This window comes from Tamandua tetradactyla, chromosome 6 (assembly GCF_023851605.1).
Source record: "Tamandua tetradactyla isolate mTamTet1 chromosome 6, mTamTet1.pri, whole genome shotgun sequence".
Classification (NCBI taxonomy): Eukaryota; Metazoa; Chordata; class Mammalia; order Pilosa; family Myrmecophagidae; genus Tamandua; species Tamandua tetradactyla.
The window spans coordinates 116,800,339-116,818,425 of record NC_135332.1 but is presented as its reverse complement, the minus strand read 5'-3'; the positions used below and the strand labels follow the sequence as shown (position 1 = coordinate 116,818,425).

The 18,087-nt window shown below is 38.9% G+C and overlaps 1 protein-coding gene across 2 annotated transcripts in view; it reads right to left on the bottom strand.

Annotated features, from left to right (window-relative positions):
• The window catches only part of TERF1 (telomeric repeat binding factor 1), a 46,807-nt gene extending 34,579 nt beyond the window's left edge, over positions 1–12,228 (bottom strand). The window contains exons 1-3 of one of the 2 annotated variants that reach the window (XM_077166989.1): positions 11,839–12,228; positions 6,820–6,915; positions 3,916–4,037 (exon numbers count right to left, since the gene is read on the bottom strand). In XM_077166989.1, coding sequence (XP_077023104.1) covers positions 3,916–4,037; positions 6,820–6,915; positions 11,839–12,145 — 525 coding nt within the window. In that variant the 5' untranslated portion in view covers positions 12,146–12,228. The remainder of the gene's footprint in view (positions 1–3,915; positions 4,038–6,819; positions 6,916–11,838) is intronic. The other variant, XM_077166990.1, reaches the window with a different exon arrangement.
• Positions 12,229–18,087: the final 5,859 nt, after the last annotated feature.

The following is an 18,087-nucleotide window of genomic DNA, read 5'->3' as shown; positions in this document are numbered from 1 at the left end:
AGCAGTGATAGATCTGGAACAACAGCTGCAATTGGAGTTACCACTTCATTAAGTTTACAATATTATACTGTCATTCTCCAAAACTCCTCTGTTTTCTGCACAAGCCAAATAGGAGAGTTGAATGGGGATGTGGTGGGAATCACCACCCTTGCATCCTTGAAGTCCTTAAGAGTGGCACGAATCTCTGCAATCCCTCCAGGAATCCGGTATTGCTTATGATTCACTATTTTGCTAGTTAGGGGCAGTGCTAGTGGTTTCCACTTGGCCTTTCATACCACAATAGCCCCCACTCACAAGTCAAGGAACCAACATGGGGGTTCTGTTAGTTGTTGAGTATGCAGATTCCAATTATGCACTATGGAACTGGGGATATAACCACAGAATGGGTCCAGGGACCCATTGAACCCACTATGAGACGAACTTGAGCTAAAACTCCATTGATTACCTGAGCTCCAGAAGCTCCTACTCCGACTGGTGGACCAGAGTGACGTTTTGGGCCTCCTGGAATTAGTGACACTTCTGAGTCAATGTCTAATAATTCCTGAAATATCTGATCATTTCCTTTTCCCCAATGCACAGTTGACCTGGTAGAAGGCTGTATATGTAGGTCTCCTTGATGAAGGCTGGAAGACTAACGGTACAAATTTTTGGCAGTGTAGCAGGGTCTTGTGCCAGTTTGAGACTGCTGTGTACCCCAGAAAAGCCATGCTCTTTAATCCTCACTCAATACTGCTGGTCGGGATCCTTTTCGTTTCCATGGAGATGTGCTTCACCCATTCAAGGTGGGGTTGCTTACTGGAGCCCTTTAAGAGGAAACCATTTTGGAAAAAGCTCAGATCCAAGAGTCCATACAACCAGAGATCTTTGGAGATTCAGAAGGAAAACAACCCCACAGAAGCCTTATGAAATGAGGAGAGAAAGCTAGCAGACTTCACCATGTGTCTTCCCAGCTGAGAGGGGTGTCCAGAAGCCAGAGACCCCAGCAGATGCCTAGGTGCCTTCCCAGCTGACAGAGGGATTCTGGACAGCACCAGCCTTTTTTGAGTTAAGGTAACCTCTTGTTGGTGCCTTAATTTGGACATTTTCATGGACTTAGAACTGTGAACTTGCAACTTAATAAATTCCCTTTTTAAAAGCCATTCCATTTCTGCTATATTGTATTCTGGCAGCTTACAAACTAAAACAGGATCCTTCCCCAAAGGTATCTGGCCTTCCCCTCACTCAAGGGGCTCTGAGCCTATAAATTGTTTCAAGTCTATGAATTGATTAAGGGGCCACGACTCTTTTTGAAATTCAACTTGGACTTTTTTTTCACTTGACCTAGAACTCTTCTGCTTATACAGCTCAAACAAGAATTTACAGGGCAGGCCACAGTGGCTCAGCAGACAGAGTTTTCACCTGCCACACTGGAGACCTAGGTTCGATTCCCATTGTCTGCCCGTGCAAATAAATAAATAAAACAAATAAAGTAAGAATTTATAGACTGTCCATTTCTTTCACTTCTAGGTACCCCAAGATCTATTAAGACAATGCCATAGGTCTCTGTGAATCAGATTATTTTGAATGCTGCTTTTGAGCCTTCTGTCCATTATTATAGCCATGCCTACCTTGTCTGTGGTGATTAACTGCTGCTACATGGTTTCTACTAACTCAGGATCCGTACCATCTCCACTATGTTTAAGGATTCTAGCTCAGTGACAGCTGTTCCCACAGTAATACCTGACCTACAGCAAAGGGAGATTACAGAGTTCAAGGATAATGGAGCTAGTCTCACAGATTTATTCCTCATAGTCCTGGTGAAAGGTGTCCTCTGGACATTCCTGGGGTGTGTGAGCATGTCTTCCATGATAAATTTACTCTAAAACATTCCAATTTCCCTAAGTCTTTGGATCTCTTCATCTACGTTACACCAGAGCAGTTCTGGTACTTCGAGTTCAGATATAAATGTCATCCACCTTTTGATTCATGTTTCAGTCAACCACCCAAACAAACAGTTAATGCCCTTTCTAACCCCTCGAACTATAACACTCAATGCAGAATCTCTGCTTAGTGGGCTCATATCAACCTGATCCAACTTTATATTCTTTCCACTATTATTCCACACATGAACTAACTCTGTCATGAGATTTTTTTTGTAGCATGCAAAGCTATTGATAGCATTTTACTCACAATAGCATGTCTTTCAAAATTGGAGTCAGTCCTCTCAAACCCTGATGCTAATTTAGCACCTTAATTTATGTATTATTCTAAATCCTTTGTTGTCATTTCACAAATGTTCACAGCATCTTCACGAGGATTAGAATTCTTTGCTCATTCAAAAGAAGCAACTCCTCATTCATTAAAGTTTTATTATGAGATTACAGCAATTCAGTCACATCTTCAAGCTCTACTTCTAATAGTAGTCTCCTGCTATTTCCACACAGATCTATAGCTACTTTCTCCATAGTAGTTTTTAACACGTCAAAGTCATCCATGAGGGCTGGAATCAACTTCTCCCAAACTCCTGCTAATGTTGATATTTTGACTTCCTCCCATGAATCACAAATATTCTTAATGGCATTTAAAATTTATTTCCTTTCCAGAGGGTTTTCAATTTACTTTGCCCAGATCCATGAAGGGAATCACTATCTATGGCAGCTATATCCTTATGAAGACTCTTCCTTTCCCTTGAACACTTAGAGATGATTGTAGGATTATTAATTGGCCTGATTTCAATGTTATTGTCTTGAGGAAAAGGGAAGCCCAAGGAGAAAGAAAGAGATGGAGGATGGCTGGTCCGTAGAACAGTCAGAGTACATACAACATTTATCAATTAACTTTTCAGTCTTATACAGGTGTGGTTTGTGTTGCCCCCAAACAATTGTAATAGTAACACCAAAGATGACAGATCACCATAAGATAAAGTAATAATTGAAAAAGTTTGAAATATTGCAGGAATTACCAAAATGTGACACAGAGACATGAAGTGGACACATGAACCTTTCAAGGTTTGCTCAATCGAGATGCAGCATTGCCACAAAACTTCAATTTGTTATATAAAAAAAAGCAGTATCTGTGAGGCGCAATAAAGTGAAGTATAATAAAACAGGTATGCCTGCAGTCCTTGCTTCATAGGGCTCATTGTTAAGGATGAATGAGTTACTTTACATAGGCAAATACTTAGAATGGTGCTTGACAAATATTAAGCGCTTCATTAAGTGTTTGCTATATACATTACTGTCACCCACTCCATTTTATGGTAGGTTCCTCGAGAATCCTAGAAGATTGGGATAACTTGACAATTCTCTTTGCCCTGCATTGAAATTCTTAAAATAGTCATATTTTTGCCCACTTTCTTCCTAATTATTCCCAACAATTATACTATCAACAACTAATTCTGGGGAATATAGGGAATTGTGGATTTTTTCCTACTCAACCACTAAAAAAAATTAAATAGATTGAATGAGGAAAAAGTTTAAGCTAAGAAAGACCCTAGTATTTGCTCTGCCCGTTAGCAAAACATTTTTCCCCCCATATATTTACTTGTATCTCTGACTTTCTTGGCTTTTACTTTTTAGGTTTACTCCTGTAATTCTCTCCATATGATTATCATTTTATACTCTCTTGATCACAAAAATCTATTAATTTATCGTTAATGAAAAATATTCTACTTTTTTCATATTCATAATTTTAATTAGAAATTGAGAGAGTACAAACCACTGGTTTTTAAGGTTGCTTGGTGATCTCTCCACTAGGTTCCTCTTAATTTCTTTAGCTTTTAAATATATCTTTATTTCCTAGCAAAATAATCATAAGCAAAAAGTAATATTCAGGGCGGGCCACTGTGGCTCAGCAGCAGAGTTCTTGTCTGCTATGCCAGAGTCCCGGGTTTGGTTCCTGGTGCCTACCCATGCAAAAAAAATGTAATATTCATACCTGAATCTTAATTAAATTCTGTATTTCTTCATGAAGTTTGTCATGTTCCTTTTCAACTGAATCCCAGATCATAAGGGCTGATTCCAAGGGTGTAATTCGTTCATCATTTTCAAATTGTGCATCTTAAAAACAGAACAAAAATAAGGAACTTAGATAAACAGAATCTAAGTTTCAAAAAAATTAATTTATTTAAATGTTTACTGAGTCTATTCTATGTGCCAGATATTGCTGTAGGATATTCAAGCTTAGGGAAGTGATTTGATTGTCTAAGTTAATTTCCTCATTAAAATCAATTTTAGGAGCAGAATTATAGACAGTATTATAAAACATGTTACAAAAAATTTTTTTTCACTAAAGTGTTGTTTTTAAAGACAAAAATAAACTACATAAGGTGTCATAGTAACAGAATTCTTAAATAGTTTCTAAGTTTAACTGTATTATAATAAATCTCTGTAGAACATAAAACCAGTTTGCTTAATTTATTTTAGCATATAATATTTGAAATCTTGTTTATATATTGTGTGACCATTTGAAACAGGATATTTTAATAAGTTATTTCTTTGCCAACATTTTTCCAATCAAAATATAGGGAATCATTGTTTTACTCCTTCCTCTTTCTCATAACCACAATCTGCCAAATGGCTACAAATTTGGGGGTTCCTACCATTTCCCCTAGAATTCAATAATTTGCTGAAACAAAGTGCAGAACTCACTGAAAGTTCTATACAGAGGATTACAGCTTTATTATAGCAAAAAGATTACAAATAAAAAAAACAAAATAAGAGAGGCAAAGGGTGACGTGTAGGAAGATCTGAAACAGGAGTTACAAGTCCTCTCCAGGTGGAGTCAGAACCATTACCATCCTGGCACGTCAAAGTTTCCAACCAATTATGGGAGCTCTTTTGAGCTTTAGTCCCCAAGAGATTTTATTAGAGTTTCATTATATAGGCAATCTGGAATCATTACCCAAATGGTTGAACTCAAATTTCTAGATCCCCTTCACTACCCTCACTGAGGTTCAGCTAGTAGATGACTCAAAGCCCTATCTCTTTAATCACAAGAGTGGTCTTTCTCTTATGGCTGGCCAGATCTGTCATCTTATTAGCAAAAACTATCCAGGTGTATACAGGTGCCCACTACAAATCACAAAAGGCACTCCTATTATGAGATATCCCAAGGATGTAGAGATGACTTCCCAGGAACCAGGAGCTAAAGACCAGTCAAAGTTTTTATTATGCTATTAGAGTCTATTCCAGACTAAATCATTTATTGGCTGTGTGGTGTTGGAAGTCACTCGCCTTTCTAAGTTTCAGTTTTCTCATCTATAAAATGGGGAAGATAAATCCTATCTTAGAGGATCTGTGTGAATATTTAATGAGAAAATATTTGCATTACTGTTCTGCTTTCCAAAAACAGAATACTGATCAGGCTATTTTGATCAAACTCACAGGGGATCCCAACTGTTTACCAATTACACTCAAACATCTCAATCTGTTATTCAAGAATCTTCACTATGTACATTTTATATGTCCTACACCTGCAATCTATAATTTATTGATTCAATAAATATTTATTGAACACTCAATATGTGTAGGTGAGTGCCTAAAAACCAACAGGCTTTCAGTGAATAAGATAAAGTCCTATTTTTATGATGTTTACAAGCTAAGGGAGAGAAATAATAAACCAAGTTAAATAACAGAAGACAGAATAATAAAAGAAGAAAAGGGGTAAAAGAAATCAGTAGTGATGGAGGAAGGCAAGACTCTTTTAGAAGGGTAGTTAGGGAAGGGCTCTTGAGGAAATGACACTGAGTAGAGCCCAGCATAATGGGCAGTCACAAAATGATCTGGAGAAAAAACATTCCACATGGAACAGTAAGTGGATAGGTCCTGAGTAGGAAGTTTGAAATGTTCATATGGCAGAAAGAAGGCCGGTTTGCTAGAGTGGTGGGCAAATGGAATGAATGCTACTAGAGATGTTGGAGGTAAATAACTGTCAGATTTGGAACTTAATTTGAACATAAAACAAACAGAACTTGCTAACGGATTGGAATGATATAGCCATAAGCCAACGAATGGCAAGGACCACTGGTAACCACCAAAAATTAGAAAGAGGCAAGGAGATTCTTTCTGAGAGCCGTTAGAGGAAGTGTGGTGTTTTAGTTTCCTTGGTTGTTCAAGCAAATATCATGAAATGGGTTAGGTTAAAAAATGGAGATTTATTTACTCACAGTTTTGAGGCTAAAAGTCCAAACAAAGGCATCATCAAGCAGATGCTTTCTTTCCAAAAATGTGCCTTCTGGGGCTCACTGTAGCTATCCTTGCATCTTAGCTTGTAACATGGCAAAGCACATGGCCCTGTCTCTTGGTCTCCCTTCTCTTCTGGGTTCTGTTGAGCTTCTTGCTTCCAGTGGCCTTCTTTATATCTGTCTGAATTTCACTCTTTTTATAAATGACTCCAGTAATAGAATTAAGACCCATCCTGACTGAGGTGGGCTACAGCTTAAGTAACTTCAGCAAAAGGTCCTATTATAATTGTTCACACCCACAGGAATGGATTAGGTGTATGAACATGTTTTTCTGTGGTACACACAGCTTCAAACTACTACACATGGTTCTGCCACACTTGATTGAACACTTTCAGCCTCTAGAACTTAGAGAATAGATTTCTGTTTGTTTTTAAATGATCAGGTTGTGATCATTTAATATCACAGCTCTAGGAAACTAATACACTATGCTCTAAGAAGATAGGGCCTATGTTCCCTTTACACTTGAGTAAACATGTATGCCAGACACATGTGAACAAACTCAAAAATAATGACAACTTCTATGTTTCTTCTTCTCATTGTCTTACTTTTAGACATAATTGAAATACTTCCAATATAAGATAAAAATACATATTTACCCAGAGTTTTTCCTGCTGCAATTCTTGTCAAAAACTGACAAATGTATATAGTTCTCAATTGATGAGCTGTTAGACTGGATAGTCCATGAATAATAGCTGAAAAAGAAAACAATGAAATAATTTTTAAAATAAAAAAAAAACTTGATCCACCAGTGCCACTGTGTGGTTTGTTGAGTAATAGGTTATAAACATCTAACAAAAATTACCATAAATTTAGAGCCGTATGTTCTAATTATTTATAAATTTTTAAAAATCAGAATGAAGAATAGTGATGAGCACTTTCCTTGAAAAATAACTGATGCTTCACATGAAAATAAGTATTGAAAATTACTTTCACAGGTAGCACTCTATCCTAGTGAAAAGGGAGATTTTTTTTTTGAGAAATCTTCACACATACATTCTATACATGGTGTACATGGCTCACAATGTCATCACATAGTTGTGCATTCATCACCATGATCATTTTTTAGAACATTTGCATCACTCCAGAAGAAATTAAAAAAAACAACTTACACACCATATACGTTACCCCTCAAAAAGGGAGATTTTGATCTAAACTGTAAAATATGTCAAATCACTAGCTGAAAGCTTATTTTACACCTTAAAACCTTACATATTAAAGGAAATATTTTGTCACTTCTGTTAAGATTTCAATGAACTGAAAATCTATTTGGTTTATAAGCTTTATTTTTAAAACCATTTATTAATATTACTCTCCCAAATATTTGAATCCCCACCTAGATCCTGGGCTTGGCAGTGAGTAAACACAATGGTGAACACGTCCTAGACCCTGAACCTCCGTGTGCTCGTTACCACACAGCAACAAAAGCAAAAATGACTGAACAACTAAAGTATAAACGTGGTGAAAATGAAAAATACAAATACAGAATGCCATGGAAGCACATAATAAGGAAATATTACAGTTATCTTTTGGGGGAGGAAGGAGTGTCAGGGAGGGCTTCTCTGAGGAAGTTCTGTTTCAGCTAAAGCTAGATGGTGCCACTGTTAACATTACATTTCACCCATGACTGGCTGGTATATGTGAAATGGTTAGTTAACTAGCAAATCAAAAAGCAGGCCTGTAGCCACTAAGCAGATAACTTAAACAGATTTACCCCATTTCCTCAATTCTAAAATGTCATTGTTAAGTTATGCTAATGACTAATTAAAATTTTAATGAGTGCCACCGAAGGATAAGTTCAGCATGGAATGGGAACAAAAGGAAGAGCTAATTTACTTCAGGGAAGGAAATGAGAGCCATTCTAACTTCACTCTCTCCCATACTCCATTTAGTCCACTATAGGGTAGCTAGATAACCCCGCACATCAATGCCCATCTGTTCTTTGTACCTATCAGGCAAAAAACAGTAACAACAAAATCCTATCCTGGTCGAGTCTAACTTTCGGCTTCTGCCACGCCTGTGACTGAGGAAGGCTGACAGAAAGACACGTTACTGAGGATCTAATGACTGGCAATAATAATAGCAACTATATAAGAATTCTCACTATAGGGCAGGGACTACTCTAAGCGCTTCACATTGGTGGGTCTCAACTGGAAGCGATGCTGTTTCCCAGGGGACACTGACCCATGTCTGAAGACATTTTTTATTGCATGAGTGGGAGGGAGAGGCCACTGGTATCTAATGGCTAGAGAGCAGAGATGCTGCTAAATACCTCACAATGCACAGTGCAGCCCCATACAACAAAGAATTATGGCCCAAAATGTCAAAAGTGACAAAGATGAGAAACCTTGCTTTATATATATCAATTAATGTACTCCTATCAACGATCCTATGAAGTAAATATCATCAAGATATTACCTGAGGCACTGAGAGGGTAAGTAACTTGCCTCATGTCTCACAGATAAAAGAACCGGGACTCAAACTCAGACAATTAACCCTGGAATCTGTGCTCTTTACCACTACTCTACATTGCTTCTCATGGCAGGAGTCCGAAGATAATTTTAAGAACAGGCAGAGTGCAAGCAGTTAAGCAATAAAGAAAGGCAGAAAATTAAGATCATAGAGTTGATTGCCTGCTTTTGCAATTTTGGACAGGGTTTTTAGTGACGACAAGGTTCCACAGTATGACTGTGGAATTAGATAGCAGATGTGAAATGCTATGAAGGACAGTTAAATGAAGAGGTAAATGAACTGAGAAGTCAAATTATCAGTTGGATTACCTACAGTAATGCTGCTTTCACCTACGCTGATGGGAGGTGCTGGAATGGAGAAGTCGACTGTGAGTTACCTATCAAAACCTGCAATGAATAAAGAGGAAAGTTGAGATCAGTGGAAATAAATGAGGAAAACATAAGGTAGTAGAGTAAGATGGTATGAGCACAAAAGGAGCAGGATGTTCATAAAAACAATAAGGAATAAGTCTGAAAGAGACACCTGAAGTATGACAACGAGACTTGAATGAGTAAAGAATTTTCTAGAAAGCATCGAAGTTGTCTATTTTTACAATTTTAAATGAAGTTCTCTAAAATACAAAAGATTAAAAAAGAAGGAAAGAAAGAAAAAGGGTCCTTCGGCCATAGTCCAAATACCCCTAAAGAGTGGGAGAAAGAGCAAAGGTGATGGTGGAATTATATAGAGAAGGTTGAGTTTAATAAATGAGTAGGAGTGCTGAATCAGTATACTGATAACTTCTTTAAGGCTCCAGTACCTTACAGCAGCTAGAAATAAAAATTTAAACTTGTGGAATTGTAACCCATACCAAACTCTGAAATCTGTTCTAAGCTAATTGTTGCAATGTATTTTGAAATGTGTTGCTTTTTTGTATATATGTTATTTTTCACAAAAAAGAAAAAAAAAGGAAGAGTACAACAAAGGATTTAACTAATGTGTATGACTGCTGAATCATTATACTGATATTTCTTTTTGGTCTCCAGTGTCTTGGAGCAGCTACAAGAAAAATTGTGGCACTGTAACCCATACCAAACTTTAAAATCTGTTCTATAACTTTTGTTAAAATATACTTGGAAATTTATTGGTTTTTGTATATATGTTGTATTTCACAATTAAAAAAAAGTTTAAAAAAAGAGTCCTCTCAAGAGTTAAAAATGGGAATACAGAGACAACTGGGTCACAATTTGAATCTCCATAACTAATAAGCTATACGACTTGAAAATAATTTATTCTCTCTGGGTTTCTGTGCCCTAACCTTAAAATAACGGGGGTAGTCTAGATTATTCCTCAGGTCCTCCTGAGCCAAAAACTTTGAGAAGTCTTTTTTAAATGAACTTTATTTTTTAAGTTTTAAATTTGCGAAATTATCAAGAAGATTGGGTTTTCACATACCCCACACCATGTTTTCTCAAATATTAGTATCTTGCATTAGTATATTACATTTGTTACAATTAATCAAACATACTGATGCATTATTAATTAAAGTCCACGCTTTATTCAGATTTCCTTAGTTTTTACCTAATGTCCTTTCAGTTATCATGTCTTCTTAGGCTCCTCTTGGTTATAACAGTTCCTCACTTTCATTGTTTTGATGACAGATTTAAGGAGCATTGGTTAGGTATTTGTACCTGTCCCTCAACTGGGATTTACCTGACCCTCTTTTAATGATTAGGCTAGAGTTACGGGTTTTTGGAAGAAAGACAGAGATAATGTGCCATTTTCATCACATCATCTAGGGACATTCTACCAACATGACTTATTGCTGTTGATGGTGACTTTGATCACCTGGGTAAATTAGTGTTTGTGAAGTTTCTCCACTCTAAAGTTAACCTTTTTTCCCTCCTTTCCACACCGTGCCCTTTGAAAGAAAGTCACTACATACAGCTAAGACACATGACGTGGGGAGTTATGCTCCACCTCCTTGAATTCAGAGTATCTACAAAAATTATTTGGAATTCTGCAAGGGAGATAGTCTTCTCTACCATTTATTTATTTATCCAATCATTTATTTTTATCATTACTTTGGGTTATAATCTAATACTTCTTTATTTTCTTGCTCAAATTGTTTCAGTTTTGGTCATTGGGGGCTCTTTCAGTTGTCTCCTATGTCCCTTTGACCTATCCCTACCAGTGTGGGTTGGTTGGTTGGTTGGTTTCTGGGCACTTCCTTACTCTCTGGCACTACAAGATGCTCCACAGGCTTGTATATTTTCTGTCCCATCCTAGAATCAACCATTTCTCTAAGGAGACCTGGTTCCTCTATTGGAGAGTGGTATTAGAAATCATAAGATCTGGGTGCTGTGTTCCATGTTCTTGTGGTGTCCTTTCTTCTATGCCCTTTCATGTGACAGGGCAAGAAAATACACTAACCCAGATTATACAGCTATACGAATTATCTCTATATTTAACAATTTTTATATAAAGTTAAGTCAAAGGAGTTCATGCTGATGGCTCTAATTCTAATGCATTACCACATAGATCATAAAAACTATAAACTTGGAATACTATAGGCTTCACTCACAGGATTAAAGTGAAGATGAAGTGTATTAATTCGGCTTTCTGAGAATTTTCTACTAAATTCCACCATCTTGGGGCTGCATTCAGCTGTCGTTCTATTTAGTGCCAACTCTGAAATAAATATCAGAGCATCCTTCTACGATGTGTCAAAAAGATGGGTTGAACTTCTCTATGGGTCTGTGTTTTGGTCCATAAATTATACGGTTATCTAGACTGAAGATTTCATTAACAGTTCCTTTTATTTAGAGGACTGTACTGAGTCAAGTAGGTCCGATGAGGCTTAAACAGGTCACAAATTTACAGAAAGCATTTATGCCTGGAGGCCACAGTGACAGCTGAATAACAGTCACTAACCTGAGTAGAAGGAATACGTCAAAGGAGACAAAAGGTACTGGACGCCGAGTTAAGCTCAAATGCATACACTTTATGAACCCTAAACCGAGTACGATTCTCCCCATTTCACCTAAGACAAAAGCTGACAGTCCCTCAGGTGACAATCAGCCGACCTGGGATTAAAACCAAGACAACCCGGGCTCAGCCGCCCGCCGCCGCCGCCGCCGCCGCCGCCGCCCCGCGCGCCCCGCACTCACCCTCGGCGCTGTCCCGGGTCCGGTGGAAGTCCTCCGAGCGGCCGTCGCGGAAAGCCCGGCAAAGAGAGAGGCAGAGGAAGTCCAGCATCCAACCCGCAGCCACGGTCTCCGCCTCGGCCACCAGGCCCGCGTCTTCCTCCTCCTCAGAGGGTCCCACCTGCATCTGGCTCTTGAGCAGTTCCTGACATTCGAACTGCACCTGGTCGTCTCTCGCCGTTTCCACTATCGGCTCCTCAGATGGGTCCGCATCCTCCCCGTCCGCACACCCCCGCGGGCTCGGAACCGCTGAGGTGGCCTCCTCCGCCATGTTAAATCACTCGCGCTGGTCCTACTCCTTCGGGCGCCGAGTGGCTATTGGCTCGTGAGGAGGGAGTGAGGCATCACGGAGGGCGTCTTCGGCAGGCACGAAACCGCCAATCACCACGCCAGAACCGGCGACGGCCCGGAGCCTGACTTCTGATTGGCCGAGACTTACCCAGCCCCTGGACGTTGAGTATTCCCGCCAGCCTGGTTCCAGGGCATTGTTTGTAAACCCGGTGACTGCTGACCAGGGGGGGAGGATAGGAGGTGAGGGGCTGCCTTAGCCTCATTTTAAAATGCTCACTGTAAAAACGACACAGTTAGTTAAAAAAAGAAATGCATTTTACCCATAGGGTACTTTTTAAAAAGTAAATTAGAACTTGTCACCGCTATTCAAGGGTAACATTTAACACCCTAGTATTCGTCTAACAGTTAATATACGATCAAGAGACCAATCTAACACAGTTGCTTTAAGATCAGAGACCAAAACCGTTCCAAGGGACATCCGCTCGTCTCCACCCCCAGACTTTCTGTTCTGTAGGTCTAAGATTGGGGACCTTTGAATTTGCTTGTTTATCAAATTCCCAGGTAATGCTAAGGCTGCTTATCTGGGGCTCGCACTTGGGGAACCACTGCTGTAAAAAAAGGATGTTACTCTGGAAATGTATTTCAACTATTTCTCAGATAGACTACAGAATGCAGCTTGCACAAAACTAATAAGTGAATGCTTACTTTGAAACTTACCCAGGATCACAAGAAGGGATGGGGGAGGGGAAAGCACCGGTTATGTTAATTCTTGGTGTGGGTGATACTTAACAACATTGTGTTCACTTTGTGAAGATTAATTGAATAGTACATATGGTTTTTGCACTTTTCTATATATGTACTTTAATAAAAAGTTCACTTAAAAACCTTTCTTATAACATCCAACATTACCACAGTCATTGTGTATTTTAATTTCATATTTTCTTGCAGGAAGAGCAGCTTCACCTTTGAATAGTTGAGACACCATAGTATATATTCATTGAGCTGCCTAGGTTGGCATGTCCCCTGCATGTCACACTAGCTGTGTGATCTTGGCTAAATTGTGCCTCAGTTTTCTCTTCTGTATATTGGGGATAGTAATAATAGCTTCCTCACGCTCTTTGGGAAGGTAAAAGGACTTGATAAATGTAAAGTGCATAGAATGAGATCAGGTGTATAGTAAATGCTCAGTTAGTATTAAGTGGAAAGGTAGAACAGTTGTGCTGCCAAGAAAGGAAGTGATTAGTCAAAAGGGATCTTTCGTCCAAACTTAATAGTCACTGGGAAGTAAATCCTGTTTGCAAACAATACTGACAATAGGGGCTAAGAGACTAAGGACTAAAGTGCAAATTGAAACTCAAAATTTCAGGCTTTCAAAGGGGACCTGCTTCTTCTATTCTGTCCCTCTGCTCCTTCCAGCAGGGGGTCAGGTTATTCTTAGGTATATCAACCAGTTAAGTCAAAGCCACAAAGGAAGCATAACACATTTTCCAGGGGCATCAATTTACTAAAAGATTTAGGAAAATCAAGCTTTTTTCTTTAATATTCAAAACAGTGATGTATAATGAAGTGGAATGGAAAAATGTGTATTTTTTATTAGGATTACATTGTAATTTCCAATAAAATTTCAGTTTGGGGGCTGCTTCGGCTATACAGTGCATACTCTAGCTTCTACCCTTACTGGTATTTCACTGGAGGAAAGATAAGTCCTGGCCTAATAGGGTAACCGGTCAAGTGGGAGTAGGAGTTGTTTTAAAATTCTATCGCTGCAGCATCTTCGTGGGTTCTTGGCCAGAAAGCAGGTCTGGAGGAGGAGGAGCCCTCTCATGAAATAAAAAATTAATTAACAAAATAAAACTCAGAATTGTATACCTAAAATGGATGACTTTTACTGTGCATAAGTTATCCTCAAGAAACCCAACCTTAAAAAAACAGTTTGGGAAATTCTCGGTTTTAGAAAAGAAGCACTTCTCAGAGCCTAAAATATATTAATATAGATTATGAATTTCTAAGATGGAACATAATATAAGTGTCCCATAATTAACCATTGCACTCTTTTCTGACAGGACAAATATATAACTATTGTATCAGAAAACACACTTTGGGAAATGTTGTACTGTTATATAAATATGTGTTGAGTATGCATATGTTACTTTTTTTAGACGCAGCTAGAAGAAAATCGGTACTCGGAAGGATGAAAAACATTCTCATCAGTGAGATTCTTAATAGAATTTGAAAACTCCAGCTATCAAGAACTAATAGTACTCTAAGGTTTGCTGTTTTTATCCACAAAAAGCAGATCCTTGGGTTTCTGTCTTTGCTCCATTTCACTGTAGAAGGTCAGACCAAGCCCCTCCAGACAGATACTAGTGATGCTAATGTGATATGATAATAATATCAACTATACCTAATGCTTACTGCGTAATTAATAGCTGCCAGGAAATTTCCTAAGTGTATTATGTATATTAACTCATTTAATTTTCCCAGCAAGTTTATTAGGTAGATACTTATTGTCCTAGAGTTTTATAAAGGATCAACTTGTGGCACAGAGAGTGTTATTAACTCACCCAAGGCTGATGACCGAGTTAGCTAGTTGGTCAGTAGGGACCTAGGATCTGAAACCAGGCGCTGTGGTTCCCCACTATTCCTCTTCCCCCTGTAAGGCCTTCCCTAGGGGAGCAGACATGAGCCAGTGTTTTTTCCCCTTGTCTCTGTTCCTTAGGCCTGGAGATCCACCTTGTCTTTCTTCATTCTGCCAAAAAATGAAAGCCAAAATCGCCCATGCATGTCAACTTCTGCAAATAACTGGGTGGGAGAGTGAAGGCAGGGCTGTCAGCTCTACCCATTTAATGAGTTAGGATGTCACAGTGCATTAAATTATTCTTCCTCATAACAATTTATTTCAGATGGAGAAGGACAATATTTTGCCCTGTTTAAGAACAGATTAACTGATCCAGAGAAATTACTTTTGGCTTATCTCAGGTCACTGTTGGAATTAGGAACACATCTTAGTTTTTTTCTAAGGGACCCCACATTTTTTCATGGAAGAGGTTGCTCAAGTTCTGGTCAGAGAAACCTATGAGTGGAGAGTGAGGGCGACTGTCACCTCCCCTCTGGGCCTGGCTGGAACTCTCAGAAAGCCACAAGGAAGGAAGCTTGGTAGAGTCAAGTGTGGCCATGCATTCAAGTACAGCAGCATCAGTAAGAGGTTGGCTTAAAGGGATGTTACATGCAGTTTTCAAAATTTTTGATAGTGTCTCATCTACAGGTCACGATTCAGATAAGAAGTCAAATTAGATTTACCTCCTGGCTCTGCTTCTTCTGGCTGTGTGACTTAAGAAAAACTAGACAACCTCTCTGTACCCTGGTTTCCTTATCTGTAAAATGGAGATCACAACAGAAGCTGTCTCATAGAGTTCTGAGGATTAAATGACTTAAGGCCAAGAAAGCCCTCTGAACAATGTCTGGAATATTCCAAGTGCTCAGTAATATCAGCTACTATTGGTTATCTTCCTTGTCCTAGTTTTCAAACATCTTTGTGCAAAATTGATTGCAAATTTATCTGACCTACCTCTGTTAAAAAGAGCCGAGTGTTCCCATCAGTTAAATCTTAGCTTTTTTAGGGGGTGGGAATGAAATGGCATGATCTCAAGAACATACCAACTCAAAAGAGACGTGAATTTCAGAATTATACATAAAATATTATCCTACTTATGTAAAAATTTAAAATTTGCTTCATAGTATTTAAAACAGTATTGTTTGCAACATATTGTTTAAAACTTAATAAAATTTAAAATTTGCCATTTTTTTTTATGAATACAAGCATATGAAGGGAAGTATAAGTCATTCATGGGAAAGAGGAACAGCAAGTGGTTCTCTCTTGAGAGGGAAGAACTGGAAACTGTAGGAAAGAGGACTTCTTATATATCTGAATTATCTTATTAAAAAAAGACCCGAGGAAAACATGCAAAATATTAAGATTTGACAAGGATGCCCTGTAAGTATGTGTTTATTATACTATTTTCAATACTTCATAATTTGAAATATTTCACAAAAAATCTTTTTAAAAATGGAAAAAAAATTCAGAGATACAGTTGAGCCTAACAATTCTAAATAACAGATCTGAGCAATGTTTCCTTTTCTAATTAACCAGTTCCTTGACTTAAATTGACTGTTTTATCAGCCCTGACAAGACATTTATTTTCCCCAGTAGAGATCATTACATAATGAAATATTTGCTTAGATAACAAAATATACCACAATTCCCCAGAATGCAAAGATTTTCAATAAAATCCTTTTTTTTTTTTTCAAATCCCTGAAACCCTTTGGTTAAAGTAGAAGTTCATTTCTAAGCCCAATATGCAAAAAGAGCTAACCACCAGATAGGTTAAAAAGGTGAGGAACCAGGGTACAAGGGTAATTCAGTAGTACAATTCTCACCTGCCATGTGGGAGACCCAGGTTCAAAACCCAGTCCATGCACTTCCCAAAAACAAGCAAACAAAAGAAAGAAAACGAACAAAAATTCAACAAATGGTGCGGCAATAGAATATTCAGGTGGAAACAGAAGGGAATATGACTCCCACCATTCAGCATACAAAAAAAAAAGGTGAGGACCTAAGAGCTAAGGAGTTTTAAAGCTACTACACCCTACACCCATACAAGTAACAATTCATGAATGTGGCTTAGTATGTTTCTCTTTTAGCCTTAGCAATTTCTTCTTATGTGCTCCCAAAGAGCACCACATGGTATGTCTTAGAACTGAGGCTCAGGGAGCTAAGCAGCAGGGTGCCGTCCAGCCAGATAACTCCTGCAAAAGGCAGATGGGTGGGAAGGCCAAGGTGACCTGGACTGACCCACCTTTCCCAGACTGTTAGGTTGCAGGATGGGAAGGGGCCTTGGAACACTTGTTCTGCAACCATGCTGTCTTCTTTTGGCTGCAACAATTTTTTTTCTATCATAGAAAATGAATCTGTCTCCTTGCATCAATTAGTGTGCCGCAAATAACAGAAAACCCAATTGAAAATCTATATTAGGGAAACATTATCTCATGTAACAAGAAGGTTGACTGTGAGTCAGTCCCAGGCTTGGCCAAGCAGTGCCCCAACGACATCATCAAGGTTCCTTTCCTCCAGACCCTCCCCTGCTCAGTGCCCTGTCTGGTTCTTTTAGATTGGCTCCCCTAACGAATGCAAGGAGGATGCTGCTAGCCACAGTGGCTAGGGGGAGAAAATTGTTAGCATGTTTGTAGATGGCAAAATCCGTGCCTCACCGAAATATCCTAGTATCCATTCCTAAGGATTTTGGGTTCTTCCTTCTCCCCTTTTGCTTCTAACATTTAGCACCCATGGCTCTTCTTCAGTGAACTACTCTTAGGCTACTGGAAGCAGAAAGGAAGTATTTAGATATTATCTTCCTCTGTGGAAGCCCTGAGCAATAACTGGTGATGCAAGAATTTGAAACCCAGTTCTCTGGCCTAGGTGAGGCATCCCTGTGGTGATACTTACATTCCAGAGTTCTAAGCCATCAGGCTAAAGCACCTTGTTGAGTCTGCTCCCCTTTTCTGTCCTGCTTCCTTTTCTTCCTCACTGGCTTCCTCGGGGACCACAGACCCTTGGCAAACTTCCTCTACTTCTCATGGCAATGTATAATTGACAGGCTATGTCTAACTCCACCTAAAAGAGAATGGAATTACCAAGACTGGTTTAGAGACAGCTGGGTAGGAGTTCAGGGTCCCCCAAGCACATGGCCATGGATATCTGGCAAGAAAAAAATCAGGCTTTAGCCTGCAAGAGAATTTAGGAAGAAGGTAGCTTTGTGGTCCCAGGCCTGAGTCACATCTGGTAGGGCATGCTGTTACTCTGTGGATGATATCTAATTACTCTGATGCCATGCTTGTCTAAAAATACAATAATTCTCCCTCCCA